Below are 25,581 nucleotides of genomic sequence, written 5' to 3' on the forward strand. Positions count from 1 at the left end.
CCGGCCGCTGCAAACCTTGGGTCTTCCCCCAACCCATCCCCTCCCCTCCCGCCCCTTGCGGGGGCCGACGAGGGGACGGGGCGGCTAGTCCAGAGAGTACGGTAGGGCGCGCTCCGCCTCCGCTGCCGGGAGCCGGGCCGGGGCTCGGCGGCCACGTCCCCGCGCCGGGCGATGTCGGTGGCGGCGGCGGGCGGGCTGAGGGGCGGGCGGGCGGCGTGCCCGGCGCCCTGACCTCCTTCCCCTCTTCCCACCCCCCCCGGCCATGCGGCTCTCCTGCAAGGTAGCGGCAGCGCTGCTGTGCCTCGGCAGCCTGCTGCTGCTCTATCTGCTGGCGGGCAGCGCCGCCGCCCCCCCGCGCCCGCCGCCCGCGCCCTCCCCGCCCGCCCGACCGGCCGCCGCGCCGCTCGCCCGCCGGCAGCCGCGGCTCAGCCGGAGCCCCCCGAGGAGGAACCCCGCCGGCGGTAAATTCGCCAACGCCAGGTAACGGTGGCTCGTTTCGGAGCCGGGAGGCGGGAGCTGGGACCTCGCCCGGCCCACGCGTGACCCGACCGACCGACCGGACGGCCGCCCCCCCCCACCCCCCCCAGCCCTCTCCTCGGCGGGGAGCCTGCCGGGCCCCTCCGGTCCGCCCGCCCCCCCCTGGAGCCCACCCGCGCCCAGCCCCACGCGTGCCCGGGCCCCTCCCGCCCCGCGGTGGCCGCTCGCCCGTGTCCCGTTGTCGCCCGGTCCTTCGGGCGCTTCCCCTCGCCCAGATCTTTCCCCCCCCCCCCCCCCCCCCTTCGCCTCTGCCCAGCAGGCGGTGATTAGAAACCGTTGTGCAAACCGCTCTGCCGTGGGAAGCGTGAACTTCTTTTCCCCGCGTGTTTGCGCTCGGAGCGTGGTTGCCAGAGATGCCCCGAAAACGCGTGGAGCTTTTTACCTCCGCCAGCGGTCCGAGCGGGGCGGCCCCTCCTCTGCGTGCCTGGGCGAGGGCGGCCTCCGAAATTGCTGCTTTTCCATGAGTTTTGGCCTTGTTTTGAAGGCTGACGTGGGGAATGTGGTACTCGCTGGCTGGCGCCCGTGAGGAGCTGCTGTCAGTCTCGGGAGCTGCGCTGCTGCGAAGTTTTTCCATTAGTGCTGCAGGGCAGAGGGAAGGTGGCTGGCTGTTTCTGCGTGGTACCTCCAAACTGCGAGGCAGGCACCGGTGGATTTTAAGCCCTTGAGCTTTTTGTTTGTTTGTTTTGAATGCTTTTTATATGTAAATCCATGTAGCAGAACTTTAAAGAACGGAGGTTGAAATCGTGGTGTGTAGTGTTCCCTCTTTCAGCACCTTGCAGGCAGAGTATTTTTTAAAAAACTGTAATTACTTCAGAAAAAGATACAGGCAGCATGCTTTTGTTGGGTGGAGGACTGTTTTTCCCTCTGCATTCCAACTATATTATGGTCAGTGTGACCTCATATATCTAATTAACTTGGTATGTCTTTGTGTCTTTGATTCGTGATTTCACAGGGATGTTCTGAATGAAAGGCTACTCCTGTTTTTTGAGCTCTTATTCCTTAACTTATTGAAGCAGTTGGTTTCTTACAAGCATTGTTACCCTACTGAATGCAAGAGATGTTTACTGTGGCTGAGAATAGATCATGGGCAGAATTCAAATGCATGTATTAAAGCAGGATTATTTCCACTAGCAACTGTACCTCCTGAAGTCATTTTTCTTTAAGGCATATCTCTGTGATTATCATGGAAATCAAGAACAACACTGAAGGAAGGAGCCCAGGAAGTATGAAACTGCTAGAGAGTATAAACAACTGTTCCATTTCAATGAGCTTTTTAGTGAGCATCTTCATGTTCCAAAACTTGACATTATCTAACTTTTCTATTATTTATTGACTTTGCAACTACTTTTTACAAGGTCTGCAACACAACAAGAAAAAAGAGAGGAGTGCTGTATTTAAACCATGCTGTATTTAAACCATGCCTTTTCTTCAAAAAAAATATTTTTTTTTTGTGGGGTTTGGTTGTTTTCTCCCCGCCCGCCCTGCCCCATCTGCTGGCAGGACATTGTCCTGCACCATTGGCACCTGCAGGAGTTTGTATAACTGAGAAGCACAATTCTGTGGGGCCAGTTCTGTACCTTGCTGAAAGATTCTGTATTGTGTTAGTTACTACTAAAATAAAAATTATTTTTAGTCAGGGTATCCATAAAAAAAAAATTGGGGAGGGGGGGTTAAGGGTGGTGACATAACATGGTCCAAGTTGAGGAGATGCCAGCCTTATTGGAGAGGCAGAAATACCTGCCAATGGGTGCCATTCCGAAACGAATCACATCCATGCTCGGGTGGTGAAGGCATCAGGTGGTGGGATCTGCTCGGCTTAAAAAGCCTGATCCAAGACACACTGAAAGCAGTGTGAGGCTGTTTCCAGGGGGCTTGAATTTGGAGTGGAAGAAACAGACAATGATTTAACTAACTAGTAACTTCAGGAGTGAGTATTCCCATTAATTTAATAGGCTTTGCTCATTTATGCGTGTGCTTACAGTAAAGTGCATCCACTGTAACATGCTGAATTGGGGTTGTTACTGCCTATTCATTTCTATAATATAAATGATTATTATTTTAGTTACTCCTTATGAGCAAAGGAAGAAATTTTTTTTTTATTTGATGTGAGAGATCATATGTGGTTTAACTGATGCCTGATTATGACTGTGTAAGATCTTGTGGTCTGATCATGGTGTATGTGTTTATATGTAGGCTCCATGATTGATTCAAATAACCTTAGTGAAGTTTTCTCTACGTGGATGTAAAAAGTTGTTTTAATTCAGTTTTGCCAAGTTGATCCATGTAGTTTTGTCAGAAGGGTGCAGGTTTGGGGTTGACCTCAGAAATAATCAAAAGGCATTATCTAGGATGTGCGTTTGCTTTATAAGAATCAGTCATGTTGCAGGCAAGGTGAATTGTATTTTAACTGGGATTTTGTAATACTGCGTTCTGTATTCACATGTTACTAATAGAAGACAGTAGTTTTTAAGAAGTGCAGGTTTCTTCTAATGTTAAATAGGCATACATGATAAAAGCTTAACTTAGTCGCATATCATTAGCTGGCTGGTACCTAGCAAATGTTATTAAATACGTTCCTGTGTCCTGCTTGGGTCATTAGTTAATTTTGGCAAATCTCGATGAGCATTGCATTGAAGCTTCCAGTTAGCTTTGAAAACTGATTTTTGATGGTGGTTTTACTGATCCTTCCTCTTGGAAGTAGCAAGTCCTATGCCTTCAGTAAGATTTTTTTCATATGAAGAATTATAAGTATGTGCCAAACCAATGTGTGCAAAGTATCAAAAAGCAAAAGGGTTGTTTTACATTTGAAGGGCAGATGTGACCACACTTTCTACTAAACCAGCGTGGCAAGTCTTGGCAGGTGAACCTTTGCCAGCACATTTAGTTCCCTGGAAGTAACTTTTCCAGAGCAAAACATCTCTTATATGGCAACCTGTCAAGATACTTTTTTCTTTCTTTGCAGCCTGTCTGCATACACATTTAAGTTTGGCTTGAGTTTGATAGTCTATAACAACATGCTGAAGGCCCAAATACCTCATACTTGTCTTAACAAAGAACCTACTTGATAAAAGAAGATACAAACATCCATTCTGGTTTTGAGTGTATTTCTCCCCTCTCTCTGAGCGGTAGAAGGAGGTTGAATCTTCAACAATTTTTTGATTGTCAGCAGCTACAGTCAGTTTTGTGCAACTGCATTAAAGTGCGAAAACTTTATTTAAAAAACATTTAGAGCCTTTCTAGTTTATATTTTAAAGTGTGTGAGAGAATGTGTTTCATATAATGGAGCCACTGTTGGGACATTGACTCAGTGTTGACTGTCAGGACAGGAGCCTATTTAGTGAATCACCAGTGTTGATGCATTGCCTAAATCTAACCTTGTTTATGCTGCAAAAGTAAATGAGATCATAATATGAAGAAGGTTTCAAAAAACTAACAACTACATTGCATTTTGTAAGAATCTGCATGCATTATCTTTCAAGAATAAATTTGAAGGCTTGAATAGATTAGCAGGCTCTGTAATGAGATGGGAATGCATTATTTTGAATGGATCTGGATTGATTTAGACAGGTTTGGGGTTAATTATGTTTGAGACACTTTGGCTGTGACTAATAAGAAAATTGCATGTAATCTAAACTTTAAGACCTAGAAATGTACACTGTTGTGCTTGAGCACTTGGGCTTCTCCTGCTATGTCAATACCCGTGTCTGTCAGAAAAAAATGTATGCAGTAAATAAAATACCATTGGGCAACTGGGTAGAAGTTGGTCTGTATTGTTGAAAGGCCTTTGCTATAAACATTTTGTCATGCTGTGTCTTATCAAGTCAGTCTTCAGCTGTTTCATAGGGATGTATTCTGCAAGTATTTTGTGATGCTTTCTGTAGTGCTTAATTTTAGGCAACAGTGCTTAATTTTAAAGCCATACAATAATATAGTAGGAGAACAGCAGGTAAGGGAAAGCAGGAAGCAATTTTCTCTGAACAGATGCGTAAAACAGGGAACAGGGCAAAGAGTTTGACATGTTATATAAGATAGATTTATAATATATCAACAAGCTACATTTACGTACTGAAATTAGAAGAATGATATCAAGGCAACAAAGACCTTGTGTATATAATTTCATTATTTGTTCTTGTCAAACACATTAAACTTTAGGGCCCAGGTCACTGTATTGTTTTAGATGCATTTAAACATTTAATTTAGGTCATAAAATCCAATTATAGACTCCATATATCCATAACCAGTAAGTTGGGCTATAAATGAATGAGTATGTGCATAAATGTTAGGAAGAATTGGCTGATAATAATAATTGTAGTACTCTGTGGATCTATGTGCTTTTTAATGTGCTTGGAAGTCTCTTGAGGTAGGTAACTATTACTACTGTAACAGCTGTTCCCATTTTACAGGTAGGACAACTAAAGCATAAAGAATTAATGACTTGCCCAAAGCTTTGCAGGGGCTGACTTACTGAAACAGAGCCAAAACCAGAGCTCACTTACCCTTCAACCACTACCTGAGGGCTTCTCTGTGTCAAAAGCCTATTAATGTCTTAGGCTGATAACCTAGCAGTATATTCTTCCTTGCTCGCCAGCTGTTTTTTATTCTATGTAGCAAATTTTATCCTTTGTACAATTCACCACAGTATTAACGTACTCCATCCTTAAAGTATGCATCTTTCATCTATTCCATTTGTTGTATTGTCTAGTAGGTAGTGTTTTGGAAAACTCTTAGCTTCTCAGTATGTTTGCGTCAACCACTGGTAACTACAAGACAAACAAACATTTGCAATTAGAGGAGATACAGTGTATCAAATCAGGATTCGGTGTATACCTTTTATGAAACCTCAGCTTAAGGGTGGCCTTTTGTTAAGCACTAAGTCTGTTTGAAGGAGAAGGCTCCGAGTGCCCAGCCCAACCTATCCCTGGTAGAAAAGAAGTAGCTCTCCACTGGTATGAGCTGAGTTCTGAACTCCAGTTTCTCTCTTGACAACACATGGTGGAGGCCCTCCTATCTTCGAGAGGGGATCCAGATAAGCCAGCATAGCGATTTATTCTGCGTGAGGCAGAAGCATCCTAGATGCTGTTGGTCAAACTGGAACTGTTTTGTTTTGAAGACATTGGCCGTGTCCTGCAGATCTTTAAGGAATATCCTTTCATCCAGATGTTATTTCTCCCCGTCCCTTCTGTTCCTCCCTGCACTGTATGTACATGCACGTAGAAGCAGAGGAGGGAAGGGGAGTTGTGATGTTCTGTGCTGTAATCTGCTCGCTTGCCTTCCCAGCAGTTTGACTTTGCCTTTACACCTGCCCCTTTTCAGACTTCTGGATAATAATAGTAATTCTGTAAAGGCTGAGCTAAAAGTGCTGTAAAATGCATCCTGCTATGGCACTCTTTTATCTCCCTTTCCAGCTCACCTTTATTTTCACAGTCCTCTTGGTTTCCTTACGTACTTACAAAATAAGAAGCAAAATATTGTGTCCCAACATTCTTCTGTACCTCATTGCTGCTTTTCCACACTAACTCAGTGTCCCGGACTGCTACTGGGGTAGTTCAGATACTACCTCATGGTCCTTTTCTCAGGGATTTTTATTCCTACTTAGGCCATTGCAGGCTCCTGAACCCCTTCAGCCCAGACCTTTGCGACTCGTAATTCCTCATCTCCTCCACTTTCTGGGGCTGGGAGCGTGTCTGTGTTGGCAGGCAGGATGTCTCTTGTTCATCCGTAGCTCCCATGGGCTTACAGCGCATTCTGCTTTCATCGAGGGTTGCTTCTGCTGAGTCTGTTTGTTGGAAGCGCTTGTCTACATATACTGGATTTTTCACTACAAAATAGCTGCATAATGGAGAGTTCACTGTGGCTAAAATCCGCAAAGAAAAGCTTAGTGCTTTGGTGTCGGGTTTTGAAATGTTGCAATAAAAGCTTAGAGTTTAGTCCCTCTCACAGTGAATTCCATTGCCACAAGCTATATCAAAGCAGTTCTCATCCTGCATATGGCTTGATTTAGAGACTCAATTAAGAGGAAACATTAAACAGATAGGGAGAAGGGGGGAAAAGGGGATCTGTGTGAGCAGCTAATTATTCACTTCAATAATTCAGTGGTTTTTACACTAATAGGTTGGAAAGTAAATACCACTTCATGTAGATGTGGTATTCCATTATTTATACACTGATGAAATTGGGTTTTAATTAAGACTAAAGCCTAAGACTTTAAACCCTCATTGAAACATGTTGCTTTGTATAGTTGGTGAAGTACCGTTGGCTGGTATTCCTTAACACCGAGGTGGGTTACTCTGGTACAGAATGCTGCTGTTACACAGAGCAGCATTTTGATGTCTGGAAAAAGATAACGACAGCTTTATTAACTGTCATTTTTGTCTTTATTTAGAACTTTTGTTTCTAGTATTAACTTTACTGATTAATCGTATGTATGTAATGTGTGTGCTGAGAAGAGGCAGGGATTTATGCCCTCTGTTCAGTGATATGTCAAGAACTGGTAGTGATCTATGATTAGCCTTTTGAACTCTCCTATAATGATTATGATGCTTGTGATTTAGTTGCTTTGTCACCATTCATCCATGTAAGAGAGTATAAATGCGATCCGTGTTGGAATGTGAATACAATACGGTAGAAGCATTCCTGGAGGATGTGAGTTTACCTCCATACTGATGGGGGGACGGGACACACAAAATCAAAAGGCCATATTTTCAAAATGTCTTCAACTCCCCAAAAGATCCCTGATTTTTCTGGCTAGCAAGTAGCTTCAGTGTGCCTTTTACATGCAGATTCCCCCTATAGTCTAGCTGAAATTTATTTAAAGCCCACACAGATGGGTGCTAAGTGAAAAAGGATAGTTTGGCCCTTGACTGCTTGTGGAATATAGTCTGATTCATCTGGGACATGTGAATATGTTTGTTTTTAAAAATCTCTATTTTAGCAAAATCTCAGGGATTCCATCGGGTGAAATGGAGAGCAGTCCTTTGAAACTCTGCCAGTACCTTCAGGCCAGGATTAAGGCATGCATTTTTAATAGCAAAATTAATTAACTGTTAGAATAATTTACATATGGATGAAGTGGATGTCTTCTTCCAGTCTAGCCATTATGGGCCTGGTAATGAAGTTACTGGATGTAGTTCTGTGATCGGCATTGTGTTAGAAAGTTGGCTAGGTAGTAGTAAGTCCGTTCTGGCTTCATAACCTCTAAGCTGGGAAAAAAAGCTGTCGTTTGCACAGAGCAAGTTGTTGTCTGGTTTGAGGTGCTATTGAATTTGTTTCATCTGTGTATATAGTGCAGTGACTTATGCAAATCCAAAAATGTAGGAATAACCAGAAAATTTCTGAAAATAGCATATTTCTTTATGTTGTAGTTTTAATAGTCTTGATTTGTACCATTGACAAAAATTGACATGCCGCTTGCATGTTTTGTGGGTATCTAATTGGCAAAAAAACTCCCGATCCCTTACAAAATGAAGAGGAAGAAAAAAACCCTGATATTTGTTAATGCGGGATTCTCTCTGTGTTTACCTCAGTATTTTTGATATCCCTATTTGTGAATTTTCAGGAAGCCTGGAGAACAGAAACATTCAAAAGAGCCTTCATCTTTGCAATGCATGCATCTGGCAGTTGTGGCATGTGGGGACCGGCTGGAAGAGACGCTAATCATGCTGAAATCAGCAGTTCTCTTTAGCAACAGGAGGCTCTGTTTTCACATTTTTGCTGAGGATTCCCTTAAGCCTGAATTTGAGAAGAAGGTGAGTTTCTTTGTCATTTGGTAAATAAGTACATGAGTTAGTTAACTAAGTCACAAATCTATGAGAAAAATTACATTGAGATCAACAAGTAGCAACTAAGCACTTTGTTTACTGTACGTGGTTTATAAATTCCTTATGCATGCATATTTTTTTAAAGAAAAGCTATATAACCTGTAGTGTCTAATTCATCCCCCGATGTCTTTCAGTTAAAGGAATGGCCCTCCTCATACACAAAGAAGTTTGAATACAACATTTACCCAATAACCTTCTCAGTAGGAAATGCTCAGGAATGGAAAAAGTTATTCAAACCATGTGCTGCCCAGCGCCTTTTTCTTCCGGTAAGGCACCTGGATTTCTGAATAGGTCGCTTTAGGAAAAGGTTAATTCCACAGAAAGGAAGCTTTGCTGGTGTAATGTTAAAACCATTTTCGGGCTGAAACATCTGCTTAAAGATACTTTAATTTGTGCTTTAACCACTTAAAAAAAAAAAAAGAAACAAAACAGAAATTCAGCCTTGCTTTTTCTCCTGCTAACAAAGGATGTGTGTTTCTTATTTGTCTCTAGTTCCATTAGCCTCTCAGACTCTTGAGACTCAGTGCGAGAGCTCTTTCAGGGCAGATGCTTTCAGGGTAGATGCTGCATGCCTTCCATAAATAACATTCTTTTCAGCGTGCAGTCATCATATCCTCTTTACCCACTATCTCCCTTTCCATATGTTAGCCCTTAGACTGATGCTTTCAGCAATCCCTTTTCCTTGAGTTTTATTTCTTTTTCCAAGACTGTCAGATTTGCCCTTAAGGTAATAATTCCAATGTGCTCAAAGTCAGATTTCATGCAAGACCCCTGTGTATCCTGGGATCTTCAGGTTCACTGCAAATTTGTGTTCTTTACTGTATAATATTTTGTGTCATAAACTTGGAAAATTTTTAAGGTTGCTGGAGAGAAGGAAGGTGTTGATAACGATTTTGCACATGCAGAAATATCAGAAATTGAAAGAACTTCTGCATAAAGCGATTTCTGTGGAATTGAGAACATCTATCAAAAATATGTTGTTCTTTGCTGTTGATTGGGGTGACTCCAATAAAGTGGCATGCTATTCGCATGATCCAGATTTCTTCATTGCTGTCTTAAGAGAATTGGAGGGGACAAAGAAATCTTTACTTTCTCAGATGGAAACAATCAGGAGACAGCTGCACGTCCAGATACGTACACTGTGAATACATATGTGAGAAAATATGTGCTGTCAGCAGTTCTGTTTATCTGCCATTTAGGGGTAGACTATCAAATGCACAAAGGCCAGATGGGCTGAAAGTAACTCCAACTTCAGCAGGGATACTCTCTTCCCTGAGTAAATATTTATATCACCTGGAAAATAATCCCTAAGCATTAGCTTTTTCAATACACATTGTTTGTAAGGATGTACTCAATGGGGTTGTTTTCACTGGGTAAACACAATTCGCTGTTCTTATTTCTGTGGTATTTTTTGTCATTTTGGTAGACTCTCATCACAGAAACAGTTTCACTTTTATTTGTCATCACCCTTCTGATGACAGAAAAGTGTTTCATATTCATGCTTTAGGCTGGGCAGTGCTTTTTTGGTTCCTGTTTTGTCACTCACATATTGCCTAAGTTCTCCAGTAATTTCTTGTAAGGAATATTAAACTGTTTCATGTTGTCTTCGCAAAACTAGGAGGCAGCTTGAACTGTAAATATTTGTTTCTCTTGGGGTAGTTGCAAAATGTTGTGTGTGGTCAGGCTGAGGTTTATGGCTTTGAATAGGAGGGGTTGTCCAAGAGTAGTTGCAGCTGACACTAAGTTGGTGTGGATGTGGCAAAGAAAACAAGTTGTAGTAATAGCTGAGGTGGTGAGTGTCCAGTTGGACTTTGGCACTCAAGTTTGGAGGCTGACAGAACTTTGGGCTGTTTCTGCGTAATTTCAGCCACCGTTATTTTTTTCAGTGCTTGATAACCATGTTCTGATATCCCATTTGAACAAGGCAATGCTGTAGAAATCCGGTCTGCACACAGCAGGAGCGGAGGGTTTCTAGTGTTACTGTTTAGAGAACTATTTTGACTTTTATTATAAATAAATACCAGCAGGATATCAGTATCCTTTTTTGTTGTTGTTTTTATCCTTCCCTGTACTAAGCATTTTCCCCTGCAACAGCATAAAATGTGACAGGATTTAGGGAGGACCCCAGGAGAGCAGTAGTTGAGTTTATCAGCTGTTTAGCTTTCAGTTGTGCAAATTGTCTTGCTCCTGATAATGCTAAGCCTGAGTGGAATGTGAGTCTTTGATTCACAAGTGCCTCTCCTGCCAAAGAAATCTCTCTTCTGCAGCACCAGCAGGCATGTGAAAGTAGACAGGAGGGTATGAGGAGTGTGTTAAGGGAAAATCACTTAAGAATCTTTCAATGGTTTTACTCACTGATAAAACTAGAGCTCAGGGATGTGATCCTGCAGCTTGTAGTAATGAACTGTTTTGTCCTGGGTAACAGGTCAGCGGATGCATTCCCAACTTGTTGAATCTACTTGGGTTGCTAAAACATTAAGGAAGATCATACAACATCCTGCATTTTGTAGAGGCTTTCTGTGACATCTGATCACGTTTGCCACTTATAGGCAGGGAGGGTAGATTGAGCCTCCGTGTAATCTCAGAAGTCTCGATCTCTTGCTGCAGTCTACTACAATATAACAATCAATGGGGTTTGCAAAGACGGAGTAAGGAAGATGTGGATCTTTACACGAGCACAAAATGAAACTTCAAGAATAAACAATGAGGGTAATGCTCTTGGCAATTACTTGAAACTGTTTTGTAATACTGACACGGATGTTAAGACACCAGGTGAAAAACTGTCTTCTGGTCTCACGAATGTTGCATGCCGCAGAGCTGGCTTGCAGCTGTCTTTGTATTGCTGTTTTGGAGCTACCAAAACAATCAGCTAATGCTTAAGGGATTTTTTGGATGATTTTAGTTCTAATAGTAACTAACATTTAGAGCCCTTCTCAAAATGTTTAATCTACTTAAGAGCTTTTAAGGTAGATTAGCAATATCCCTGTATTATAGCTGTCCTCTTGAGTACGCTGAAGTATCCAACCTAGCGGATTGGTGACAGCACTGGGAATAGATGCCAGGACAATTAAGTTTAGTAACTCAACTTCATGGTACTGCTACATTAGCATCAAAATTTGTGATTTGTCCCTAATTTTGGATGAAGCTCTGATAAACAGCCATGCTAGCTGTTGCAAACCATTAGGTAACACAGCTTCACAATACACCAATATGTGTTTACACAGTAGTGTGTTATTACTTGCCAACCTTGCTAACACAGGGAGAATCTACGGAGACAGAAGTTGTGAAATCAAATTACAGATAATTGAGTATTTAAGTGAAGTGTCAGGCTAAATATAACCAGTTCTGTGCAGAACTTTCCGACAGATTTACTAAGAATACTCTATAGAGCTGCAAAAAACCCCCCCCAAAAAAAACCCCCACACTTCTTTTAAGCTGTAAGTGCCTGTAGAGTAAGGAGGAAGACAAGCACAATCAAGCCATATTCCTGACCATTCGTTTCAAAAATCACAGCCTGTCAGGTATATCTACATGGTTTCTGCTAGCAAGCATGAACTCAGACTACCAGACACAGTCTTGCGTTGCTTATGCTCCAGGTCAGATGCATGTAATTTTTAGCCTGCAGTCGTGTCCCTCTGGTAGCCCTCCTGACAGGCTCGGTGTGCTGCCAGCCCGAGCTGTGTAGCGTCTGGTTCAGGCAGAGCAAGCTGGAGCAAGGTCTCTTGTACCGTGGGCTTGCCTCGTGGTACTCAACTGCTTTTGACGTTGAAAATCAGCACAGGCAAAAATACATCATCTCCTCTTGTATGCTTTTGAATAAGTAAAAGCTAAATATCCTTTTAAGGGCTGTGTAAAGCCTAAAATATTTTTTTGAAAATTCTATTTAGTTTGGGAACAGAGCTACCTGAAAGCTATGGGACTTCGGAAATGCCAGAGTTATCCCCAGTGAAACTCCACTGAAATCCTGGGAGCTATGCAAGGAACTCTTACAGCCGCAATTTCTGAAATTGAATTCCCCTACCCAAGGCAAAGTTAAATGCACAGCCAGAAGGGGATGTGATCAATTCAAACTGACATGGGTAGGTTTTAAATAAGTCTTAACACTTCATACATGAAAGAGAAATGTGTGAAGGGCTTAAAGGAGGTAGCACAGTTTTTCATTTAGCCTGTTGGGTGTCACTGCAGGGCAACACCTTGGACACAGGAGAGGGAAGAATCTTTTGACAAACCAAAAAGGAGACCATGTGAATCCTGAATGGGGGAATAAAAGGCAGAAAGCATGGGGTCAAATGCTGGTAGGACCCACTTCACAAAGAACTGAAATACCTGCTTGAATCCATATATATATATACATATATATATATGAAAATTATTACAGTCCATTGACTTCCACAGACTTAAATTTATGTGTATGTTTGTAGTTGCTGAAAGAACAGGTTTTTGCTGGAAGAAGCAGTGCCCAGGCTGTCACTTACGCTTGGGAGGAGTGTCTATATGCACCCATTAAGCTTCCCCCGTAACCCTCTGCTGGAAAATGCCTTAACTTGTCTCTCTACCAGGGTACCCTTAGAAAAAATCTTACGTGGTATAGTGTGCTGTAGATCCCTCAGGCAAAGTCTAATAGCTTCTGCTCTCTTTGTATTCATGTGTTATCTCCCGTCTCAGACTAAATTTTGAGGTGAGGGTTTTTTTTTTTTTAATATGTTTTGATTTTATATGACTTCATATAGTAGGTCCCTAGGAATTAGGGCTTCTAGGTGCTACAGAATAATATACAATATCCAGGATGTCCTTAAGCTGAAAAACCCTTTCTTCTTTTCAACTGTCTGTCTTCTATTGATTTACTTTGAAAGTAGCTGTCTTCTTTTACTTGGTGGTTTGTGGGTTTTTTAGTATTGGACTCCAGGATACTTGACATCTGCCAATATTTGCCTCTGAGCTCTTACTGTGTTATTGAACTATTTGTGTCACTCATTTGTTGATACCTTCACATGCTGTTTTATGTTTTTTGTGGAAGAACAGTGTATTGTTATAACCTTCCATCTAGCAGAGTGATCTGGATTGCATTGGACGTGTTTACATGGAGTTTCTTATAAGCGTAACTTTTGTTTAAAATGTAGAGACACTTTCCTTCTCTTGCTTGTCCTTCTGTGTAGGAAGAACATGTAGTTACCACGTCAGAAATACAGGTCAGGGATTTGTTAAACTTGGCTAAGTGTCAGTCTGAATCCCAAGTGTTCGGTCAGGTGAAACATCTCATTTAAGTCCGTACTCAGGGATTTGGCATCTTAGTGGATGCCTGTTGAGCTTGCTTAAAGGTAATTTCCACCCCCTCTTTGTTCAAAATCTTAATGTTGTTCACTGTCTTTCACAAGTAATATTCAGTCACAATACATCTCAATTTATGTAAAATTCAATTTCTTTAGTAGAATTTATTAAGTTACCTGCATAAATAGGAGACTTTGTCATTAGTATCGTTGCAATTGGGTGAGAGAGTGATTGTTCTGTTCCACAACATGGTGAAAATCAATAACCTTTTGGATTTGCTTTTGAAAGAGAGAGAGAAAAAGGGCTTTTGGCTGAGACCAATGTTTCAGTCCTTCAGGAATTTTTGGACAATTTTAGCAAATAATGAAGAGCAGCAACAAAAACGCAGTTGGAAGTGATGGTCAGCTTTAGCTAATGATATTTATTACCTAACAAACAACCTTACAAATAGCTGGTGCAAATGTCAAGGGAGTTTTCTTGGACTGTTGAAACACTATATAATTTGCCCTGCTAAAATTAATGAATGAGTGTGTAAGGATTTGGATAGCCACAAGGGGGAACATTGTCAACAAGAATATATTAAATGCCCTGGATCTAATTTACAGTTTACACCCTTCTGACTTGACTAACTTTACTGTAGTTATTCCTGATATAGAGTCTGATAATAGATATCAGAATTTGACCTGTTAAGTTTTAATATGACATTTCTATTTACCAAGCAAATTTTGTTCTTCAGGAGGATGCATATACATTTTTGTGATTGATATGGTTTTCTTAATTAATGTGAAACATTGGTATATATTAATACTGATTGTAAGTCTTCCGGGAGCACAAGGTTGTAATAGGAAAAACAGTCCTTAGAAAGGCATCTGTCTGCAGAGTAAGTTATATGTTTCATCAAGCTATGTGCTAGCCAATCCAACTGCAGGAGCAGGATCCAAATTAGCTTTTGTGACTGATTGTGAAAGCTTTCATAGACACACAGAGCAGCAGATTCATAAGTTACTTATATAATTTTCAGTAGTAATCCTTTCACAGTCCTTGCTATGCAGTGTGCAATAATTACGTTTTCTACAAACGGTTAATTGGTTTTTGTATAACAATACCACTTGCAGATCTTTAAAAGAACTAACAAAGCTATGTAAATCTATATTCTTTGCAATTTATTTTTGAACTGATACTAAATACGCCTTCCAGGGTTTTTTTTGAGAGCATAGTAGATTACTGTTTCATATGAAGGTTAGAATCCAACTTCTGTGGTCTGGTACCTGTTTTGCTGTGCAGTTTAAAAACAAACAAACAAACAACAAAACCAGCAAGCCAATAACCTGATAACTGTTGTTCCTGTGTGTAATTACATTTAGCTGATAAATCAATAACCTCTTTCAAATTATCAGTTTGAAATGAAAGTACCTTTTGCCAATAATCTTCCTTTTTGTTGTCTTTTTGGTTTCTTTTTCATTTTCCTCTCCTCGCTATGCAAACCTAAAAGGTCATTTTAAAGGATGTGGATTCCCTCCTTTATGTGGACACTGATGTTCTCTTCCTGAGGCCCATCGATGACATCTGGCACATTCTGAAAGAGTTCAACTCAACACAGCTAGCTGCTATGGCCCCAGAACACGAAATACCAAAGATTGGCTGGTATAGTCGATTTGCGCGTCACCCTTATTATGGGACAACTGGAGTCAATTCTGGAGTGATGCTAATGAATTTAACACGGATACGCAACACTCAGTTCAAGGTGAGAAGAAATACAGCTGTTGCAGAAAAAAATGATTTATGTATTTTTCACATCTTGTAAAACTTAATATAAAATTATATAAAGTTTGTAATATAAAGAATAAAAAAAATAGAATATATCTTTGGATACTAATAGCAGTTATAGTGAAAATTATTATTAAAACAAGTGAAACTTCCCCCAGAGGCTGGAGCAGTGAGAACTTGCAGATGAAGCAGTCTGTTAACAGTAGTAAAAATGGCTTCTTCAACATGTCATTTTTCCCTTGAAGGGTACGTGAAAAAATAAACTCAAGGATCTTCAGAGCAGTCACTGTATTATTTTTAAAATTGGGAAGCTTGATGTAAATATCCAGAGAAATTGGTAATTTTTTGCATCTGCTGTAAATAAAATTTTGTATCCTGCTGCAGATCAAGTGATTCTGTGAATTGATATAAATGAGAAGGGAACATTTTTTCTGACGTCTCCCTTTTTTTGTGAAAGACCTGACTTGTGTCTGTTTGTTTTGTTGAGCAAGTATTATCTAATCTTTTTAAAATCTTGATTTGCCCTGAGTGGTCTTGTTTCTCAGTGGAGGCCAGGGGTTTCCTATATCGTTACAGGAACAGCTTGAGTAAAAAAAAAGGCCTTGCTCTTAATATCCTAGCTCCCACAGAAGGGAAGATAATTTTTAGTCTGCAGTTTTCTTCTCTTTTATGCCTCAGTTTTCACCTTGTCCCCGCATTTTTGCATTTTTCCACTTTCTCTCCCTCCTGTTGCTCAGAATAGGAAGATTGTGAATAGCAGGAGCTGACATCAGAGCTAGACCCAGGAGACCTTGCTTTCCTGTTTAGATAAATAAGAGCACAGTCAGCTCTGCTGTTCCAACCCTATCCAGGTCTAACGTTTCCTGGCAGTTCTTCATTTTTCATCTAGGTAACTGACATGGCTTAGCAGACTTACAAATATGTGGGTGCCATGCTCTGAGTCATATATCACATAACTGTTTATGGTATTAACCCATCGCTTCTGTCTTTCTGCCCTGCAGAACAGCATGATACCAAGTGGTTTGACTTGGGAGGAAATGTTATATCCATTATACCAAAAGTACAAAAATTACATTACATGGGGAGACCAGGATTTACTAAATATAATTTTTTACTTTAACCCAGGTAAGTATTGATTCTTGGAGTCATGATTATCTGTGTTAAGAAGATTTCTTGAACTTGAAAAAAAATTTTTAAAGTTCTATTTGTTATTTATAATTATGCATAATGTACTCTGGCATGAAGTTAATGTGTAAGTGCACCTAGGATTTACAACCTAGGAAAATACTTCTGAAAGTGGTGCAGGTAGTGGGGCTCGGACTTGGTTCCATTGAATATGTAAATCTGTTTTCTGGAGATTCTGATAAAATAAGGAAGTATAACATTAATGATCAAATGCAGGAATGAAGTTCAAGTTGTATGTGTGCTTAAGAGTGTCAAATGGACCAGGGCCTAGCTGAAAAAATGTTTTTGTTTCAGATGTTTATCTGAATGTGAACTTGCCTAACTTTCTCCAAAGCTGTGCTCTGTTTTTCTGAAATTCAGCTGAATTCTGATACTTATGCAAATGAGTAATAAAAACCAAAAAATGGACACAGCCATTGGAATATCTTGTCTAAAACTGTTGTCCTCCTGTCCTGGTTTTGGCTGACATAGAGTTAATTTTCTTCTAGTAGCTGGTACACTGTTATGTTTTGGCTTCAGTATGAGAAGAATGTTGGTAACACATGGATGTTTTCAGTTGTTGCTAAGTAGTGTTTATACCAAGTCAAGGATTTTTCAGCTTTTCATGCCCAGCCAGCAAGAAGGCTGGAGGGGCACAAGAAGTTGGGAGGGGACACAGCCAGGGCAGCTGACCCAAACTGGCCAAAGGAACATTCCATACCATGTGACATCATGCCCAGTATATAAACTGGGGGCAGAGTTGGCCTGGGGGCGATAGCTGCTCGGGAGCTGACTGGGCAATTGCATTGTGCATCACTTGTTCTGTATGTTCCAATCCTTTTATTAGTATTGTCATTTTATTATTGTTATTACTATCATTATTAATTTCTTCCTTTCTGTTCTATTAAACTGTTCTTATCTCAACCCACAAGTTTTACCTTTTTCCTTCCGATTCTCTCCCCCATCCCACTGGGTGGGGAGAAGTGGGTGAGCGGCTGCGTGGTGCTTAGTTGCTGGCTGGGGTTAAACCATGACGCTTCCCTACTTTCACTCTTTCACTAAAAGTTACTTTTTGAGAAAGCTGCTTCCAGCCTCTTGGCTGAATGATCCAGCCTTAGCAGGCACCAGGATGGTGTCATCTGTATTCTGCTGCTTAGATTTGTGCATTTTCTACTCTTCTGTATTCTGCTTGCTCTGGGACTATGAAGAGCTACGGAGGACTTCAAGTCTCTCAAAACCTTGTTCTCGGAGAAGAGATGGCATAACCCACCTGTGTGGACCAGCGTGACCAATAATGTATGTACTTGTCAGTCCATCAAAATGTCATACCTGATTCCTCCCTGTCCCTCTTGCACAACGCCTCCATAAACAACTTGTAATGTTTTTGGTTTGTCTTTTGTTTCCTCTTGAATTGGAGTCGTATTCTCATGAGTGTGTATTTCCAAGGAACTGGGAAGTTGAGGCATCTTTGTTTTAAAAGGGTGTGACTTTTTCCACAAGTGCTGAGACAGTTTCTGAAAATTCAGCCCCTTGTAATTATTTTGCACTGATCACACAGAAATTACTTCAGACACTTCCAAAGCCAGTAACATCTGAGAAATGCAAGGATTTCAAAATTGGAGCATAGCGCATGCTTCCCAAAGAAGCTAAGAACCTTATTTCATGCTTCTGAATGGATGCTGAGTATCCATTTGTATTTGTTTTTCCTTGTTTCCTATGTGACCTTGTATTCCCTCAAGTGATCTTAAGAACAGAATAAGTTTGGATTTATCTTTATTTATTCTGTTCCCTTTTCTTTTTCTCTGAGGAGTCATAGGGTAGGTAATTGGATATACCCAAATCCAGGCAAATAAAAGGAGAGAGCAAAAGCAAAGCAGTAAGCTAACATCTGTTTACTGCAGACAGATGTTAAACATCAGTGTCCCTGGTATACCATGCATTATCCTCAATCCTAGGGAACAAATAGAGTGGAAGAAATCTTCATTATGAAATCATAAATTAATTTCCAAAAAGAAATTAATGTTACAGGAATAGGATCTACTGGATGAAGAAGATGATGAAGCCAGGTTAGTTGTGAAGTCAAACTCAAGCTGCTAACTTAAGCATGGAGGCAGAAAACAAAGATTGCAAAAATATTTTAATTTTGCGATGAGAGTATTCTCTATCAAATCCACATGTTGAGACTCTTTTCTGCACCATAGTTCATCTTTTCCTTGTAACTGGTAAATAATTTTTTATGAATTACGTAACATCATACTGCACAAGAAAAGAAAAGAACTGGATACAATTAAAACGGAAAACTAGAGTTTCCCAAGGTTTTAAACTGCTGGATTGTTGCGACTGGCCTGGGAAGGAATCAGTTGAGGCTGCTGCAGGTGGCTTTTTATAGATGCAGTGTGTTGGCTTAAAAATACACGGAACTGTGTTACCTGGGGCCTGAAGAGATGCACCCTTTTTCCCATCTCCGAAGGCTGTTCTGATGATTAATGGATCTGAAGGCTCGCAGAGCAGCTAGAGTTTGAGTCCAGCTGTGACAGCAAAAAAACGCACAAAAGCATCACAGTGAGGAGAAGATCAAGAATACTCAAGTGACATGTACAAAAGCTAACAAGCACCTGATGACATCCTCTCCCCATAGTGACCTGCTGATGAGCTGTACTTGCAAACATCTGCTCAGGGTTACCGAAAGGATCCCTGTTAACTGTAACAGGGTTTGGATCAGGCGTTACTGCTCTTCCTGCCCTTTCAGCAACACTGGGGAGCAATTCTGAATGTGTGATAGGTCAGGCTGGATGGAAAGCACTTACAATCCACCCTTTCTGGAGAAGTCTCCTGCTAGAGAGGCCTTAAGGGAAGAAATGTTTCAGGAACTTTTTCTCCTACTTCTTCAAACAACTCACAGGACCAGCTGCAGGCTTCCTGGGAAGCTAGGAAAGGCCAAGTGAAGAATTCAGTCTTCAGTGCTTCTGACGTGACCTGCCAGCATCATGCAATGATTCATTGTACTCCATTTCTGAAGCAAAAAGGTCACAGGGACTGGCATGATTTGTTACAAGCATATTGCAAGTAGTGTGGGTGCATGGAGAAAGTTTGGAAAGACAAAAAAAAAAAGAGAAAAATCAGTTGGAGAAAGGAGGTTATAAGCCCTTTTGAGAAATTTGGCTTATCTTTAAATAACCTAGACCTGTGAAATTAATGGATGACAACTATTAGAAGGACTGTGGGTAAAATACGCTACCTCTTACGTTCTGCTGTATCTCAGTATAACAAATTGTCATGGTCTCAGTGAAAACTTCAGCAGCAAACATTGGATATACTTCACAAGCTTTCCCATTCTGTCTCCAGAAGGAGTCAGGATTTTGTGTAACATTGTCCTGGTTTCAGCTGGGATAGAGTTAACTGTCTTCCTAGTAGCTGGTACAGTGCTATGTTTTGAGTTCAGCATGTGAAGAATGTTGATAACACTGATGTTTTCAGTTGTTGCTCAGTAGTGTTTATACCAAGTCAAGGATTTTTTTCAGCTTCTCATGCCCAGCCACGGCACAAGAAGTTGGCACAGGACACAACCAAGGCACCTGACCCAAACTGGCCAACGGGGTATTCCATACCATGGGACGTCCCATCTAGTTTAGGAACTGGGAAGTGGGGGGGCAGGGAATCGCCGCTCAGGGACTAGCTGGGTGTCGGTCGGTGGGTGGTGAGCAATTGCCCTGCGCATCATTTGTACATTCCAATCCTTTCATTATTGCTGTTCTCATTTTATTAGCGTTATCATTATTAGTTTCTTCTTTTCTGTTCTATTAAACCGTTCTTATCTCAACCCATGAGTTTTACCTTTTTGTCCCCGATTTCCTCCCCCATCCCACTGGATGGGGGGCAGTGAGTGAGCGGCTGTGTGGTGCTTAGTTGCTGGCTGGGGTTAAACCACGACAAACACTCACTGCTTTCCTAATCATTTCTGTAACTCTGGAAACTTCTTACCAGGGCAGAGGACCCTGGATAGTGCCACCTGGTGCATACCCTCTAGGTTTGATTCTGTCACTTCTAGCTTTGTAAAATGCTTCCTTGGTTTATGTTTGCACTCAGTCTCTGTGTTGCCCTCTCTTTCTGTTAGTTTGGGTCTAACAGTGCTGAGATTTGTATAGTTGTTCTCTGAGGAAAGAAGTGTCTGTGTCTAGCTGCTGCTTGGGATATTTGCAAAGGAAGTAACTGAAATTTTTCTGATCATCAGTCCCAGTGTTTTCATAGAAACATGGTTTAATTTGTTGTAACTCGTTTGATGTGTCTTTTTCCTTTTTTTTCTTTTTTTTTTTTTTCTTTTTTTTTTTTCTCCTTCTGTCTCCCCTGACTGACACTGGCAGAGTGTCTTTATGTGTTTCCATGTCAGTGGAACTACCGGCCTGATCACTGTATGTATGGAAGCAACTGCAAAGGTGCAGAAGAAGAAGGTGTCTCTATTCTGCATGGAAATAGAGGTGTCTATCATGACGACAAACAGCCTACGTTCAAGGCACTCTATGAAGTGATACGTGATGTAAGTCTTCTATCTCAACAGAGGCAGTCCTTTTATTTCAATGTAGGTTACTGCTTTAACCGGGTCAGTCAGATTGCTCTTCCAGCAGATCAGGCTGAGCATAGTTGTGCTTATGTATACCCATCAGACACAAAATAACAAGGTTGCCTTGGCCTCTCCTGTTTTACTGCATGCGTGTATTTGAGGTGGTTTAAACGGTCCTCCTTCATATTATAGTGAACTTCTAATCAAAAAAGCTGATAAATTGCTTTTCGGTAATGCTGGAGGTAGAAAAAAAGTGTCTGAATGGAGTTCTTCCAGCTGGTACTGCAGCTCTGGTCCATAAATACCCAATGAAAGCCTGTCCTCCCTGAGCACTTAGAGCCTCTGGGCACATGGAAGGCAGAAGCTTTCATATGGACACAGGTCCATATTTCCACTTTGAATGTTGCATGTGTGCAACTCCACTCTCTAAATTACCTGTTTTGTTACAGTATCCCTATGTTAGTAAACCTCCTCTAAACACTGATTCTCAAAATACAGTTTCTGGGAAGTTGGCTATTTCGGGTAATATACCCAGACAAGCTTTTCTGAAAGCAAGCACTCTCAAGCGGACCAGTGTTGGAAGTTGATAGGCTTTGATGGTGCTCTGGGAAGGCGAGGGACAAGTCATTGCCTACCTATATTAGGTTTTATCTTGCAGAAAATTCTACAATGCCATTTTGTAACCAGTGAAAACTAATAATTCTTTTTTTCTTTTCTTTAGTTTCCATTTGAAGACAATCTCTTCCAGTCTTTGTACTACCCTCTGCAGTCTAAGTTTCTGGATACAGTGCACACTTTATGTGGGAGAATTCCACAAGTATTTTTGAAGCAAATTGAGAAAACTATGAAGAAGGTGTATGAAAATCGTGTCATTGTCTACTTGGGAGCCAACCACAGATACTAAATGTAGCTATATTTTTATGCAGAGTTTTTAATTCTTGCATACCTTCTCATGAAGCATATAAATGAAGAGTATGAACTCCTTTATTGAAACTCATAACTAAAATATTTTCCTTATCCAATTTCCTAATAACCCCTGAAATTACAAAAAGAGGAAATCCTAGAAGTCCTTTCTTAGGCTTTTTGTTCTCTTCCTACATTTACTCTTGGTTGCAGTAGGGAGAGGTGATGATTCTCACTTTTATTTGACGCGTTTAGTTTGGTTATTTGTTTAAGTACAGCTGTATTCACTGTAACTTTTTTGAAGTTGTGCAAAAGCTTGTACTGATCTTAGGCTTGATAAAGAAATTACAGTTAGAGCTATGTAACATAGGGAATATAATTCTTGAAATGATAGGGCAAATATTCTTGACTGTCATGGGAATGCTGAATTACAGAAAAAGATCGCTCTTGTGATATGATGAGGTAAAATTTACTACAGTAAAGGGAAAGTATTTGCTTAAAATTGCACTTCTGTCTGAAGGTATATTACCTACTATTCTTCACATGTAAGACGTAAGACCTAAGATTTCTCTTACTTAAAAAGATTAGGGAAATAGAAGTGCCTATTTACGTTGTATTTTACAGCACTTTCTGTCTAGTGATTGTCATTTTTCCCTTTTGCTCTTCAGTAGTTTCGTGAGGGCTTCTCATGAAGGAATTAGAAGGAAAATACTGACAGCATAAATAGGAAAACCATGTATAAGAAATAGGAGGGGGATGCAAGGGAAGCTGTGGCACCGGCACAGCTAATGGAGAACAGCAAGAGAATCCTTTCTTGCATGGAGTACAGTCATGGTCTTCCCCTCCAGTCTCTTACAGTTTTAAGAATGTATTCCCTAACTTGGTAATACTAATTACATTAGATACAGTCCAAGAATATTGTGAGTGAAGAGTACAAAACCAGGTACTATTGGATCTGTTTTCCTCTTTAATCCTCTTTCATTGCTATTTACTGCACAGTAACAATGGTATGCCACTGACAACTGTTCTTTCATCCCTGCGTTGAGAGACTGCGAATGCTGCCTCTGACTCCCCTTTTCTGCTTTGCCAGAAACCTGTGGCATAGAAACATATTTCTGCCTGGCACTTTCGTTCCTGGAAGTTGAGAGTTTTATGCTAGGTTCATAATGAATAGCCTCAAAGTGAAAGAGGATACAAGATGGCTTTGATGTTTATTTAAAAGACTTCATTTAGTTTAGATTTCGAAAGTATGATGATCATCTTACGATATGCACAGACAAGAGCTTATTAAAACTTGCAGTAGCTGAAAGGTGCTTGGGACAAGTCACTGGGGAACTGAAAGTGAGGACGCTCTTAAAGAGCAGTGATAAAAGAGCAGACTCCCAGAGGGCATTTTCTAAGGTAAGCCCTGAGGGGTGTGTGTAGGTGAGTGCTTGAAGAAAACAGCAGAGAAAATGATCTTACTTTTCAAGTCTGTTCAGCAAAAAAAAATTAGCTATTACTTGAAACTACTCCCTTTGATATCTAATAGGCAAAGTAGGAGAGGGGTGAGGAGGGTGAGACCTGAAGCTTTTCTCTAACAAAAGGAAAACTGATAGAGGTTGTATATGCGGTACATGTAACAGACGTTTATTAGAGATAAATATTTGGTTTGTGAGGATGAGGGCAAGTATATGTTTCCTAGGTTAAAAAGTAGGATTTCTGAAGAATTGCCATTTTGGGGGTTTCTACCCTATCCAGTCAGGGCTGATGCACAGTTTCACAAGAAGAAAGACTCTAAGAGAAAGCTCTTTTAGCTTGCACATTCCTTTCTCCTTATGGGGCAGCTCGTGAGAGGAGGGGAAAATGCAGACCTTGCTGGCATCTCAGGCTGCCAGATAAACAGGCTGTACACAGGATGAAGTGCCGACAAACTTTTTCCAAACGCTGGAGTGTGAAAATGTCTGTGACACATCCGTAAGTGTGCTGGGCGAATGACACAACATGGCAAACAGCATCACTACGGAGTCATCTGAGTAGAGGAGGTGTTAAGACAGAGGCTTGGAATAAGGAGCATACGGTCTTGGTCCTAGCAGTTTTGCTGCTGGTCTGTGCTCATGGGCATGACAAACAGAAACGTCTGTTGTTTGCGCCTCTCTGTGCTGCAAATTCTAATCAACAACTTGTGCGTGTTTCTGACTCAGATCTGTTATCTTGCAGCCTTTGCCACGTAAGTGTAAATCAACGTGCAAAGGACAGAGGCAGCTCTGCATCAATTTTGATTGATTTGACTTAACTGTAGACATTACTGTCTCTTGCAACTTGCCTTAGTATTTTCTATTTTTACCTGAAGTTTTGTTAGTTGTCACTTAAAAAGAACAGTACATTTCTAGCTACAGAGAAAAGTTTGAAAATGTAACCCAAATGAACATTGAAGACTTCACAGCCAGAAGGCAATGAAAGGAAAATTCAACAGCCTGTTTTAAAAAGTTAAAGATAATGTAAGCCTAACATATGACAGGTAATCCTTTTAGGCTAGCGATGGCTGAGAACTTCTAAAAACTATTGACTTGCTTCTTGATCTTTATTTTCAAGCATCAGGGTAAAGCTGGCTGTAGGTCAAATGAGGCTAGATGAGACGCATGTTGGGCACTCTGAATTCCTCATTTCTATGGTCTCTACAAGCCACAGAAAGTTGCAGAGCAAAAGTCTTGTTGCCCAGACAGTTGCAACTCTGGTGCTAAGCCTCTGAAGTTTAGGAGGCTGTGATTGTGTAAGCTATGATTCAGCAGAACCCTGCAACTATGGGCACATTAAAATGAAGGAATGGAATTCATTACAAAACAAAGGCATTATTGCATATAAAATGATCAGAGAATAAAACAGTGCTTTTTATGTTTACAGGAGGTGCTATATTATGTTTAGAGAGAACTGTGTTAGGTTCTCAGCAGCTATTAAAATATATGAAGTATATGCTTTAACATGAAGACTTTTGTTAATGTAATATCAACTTGCAGGAAGAATGGGGGAGGTTCCTCCCTGCTGTGCTTTTTCTGAGGAGAAAAAAGAAAAAGCTATAATTTGAGCTCTCCAAAGTGTTTTAAAACAATTATGTAACTTTGATTTTTTTTGTTGTTGTTGTTAGAATTATTAATTTATGTTTTATTACAGCTTCTAAAACCATGTTGTATTTTGGTTTTAACAGTAGTTGATTCTAATATTAATCTTATTTAGAAGCCAGTTTTAATTAATTTCGTATTTCATACTTGTGGCTAATTCCTTGTTAATTAGCCTTCATTTATTTTAATAATGGGATGTGTAAATACTTATATAGACTTTATATCCTCATTTCCCCTTCCTCTCATGTATTTTAGTTATTTCCAATGGTATAATGTAACCAAAACACCTTTGCTAATGTAACACCTTGAGCAGCAGCATCATAACATAGGGGGGAAACGAAAATAGTTTTCTTTAACTGAACAGAAACTGCGGCACATGGAATGTATTGGTAACAAAGGAAAAGAATCACCTTTCACACTGAGAAAGAAACAGCAGAGTACAGCCCAGAGAACTGTGGCCAGGTTACTT

At 40.7% G+C, this 25,581-nt stretch overlaps 1 protein-coding gene across 1 annotated transcript; it reads left to right on the forward strand.

Annotated features, from left to right (window-relative positions):
- Positions 1–190: 190 nt before the first annotated feature.
- On the forward strand, positions 191–25,581 carry GXYLT2 (glucoside xylosyltransferase 2). Its single transcript, XM_049827093.1, has 7 exons — positions 191–480; positions 8,093–8,282; positions 8,489–8,620; positions 15,115–15,366; positions 16,391–16,514; positions 20,915–21,087; positions 21,833–25,581. Exons 1-7 carry the CDS (start codon positions 263–265, stop codon positions 22,013–22,015), a joined length of 1,272 nt encoding a protein of 423 aa, XP_049683050.1. The 5' UTR covers positions 191–262; the 3' UTR covers positions 22,016–25,581.

The sequence above is a fragment of the Accipiter gentilis genome, chromosome 23, assembly GCF_929443795.1.
Source record: "Accipiter gentilis chromosome 23, bAccGen1.1, whole genome shotgun sequence".
Lineage (NCBI taxonomy): Eukaryota > Metazoa > Chordata > Aves > Accipitriformes > Accipitridae > Astur > Astur gentilis.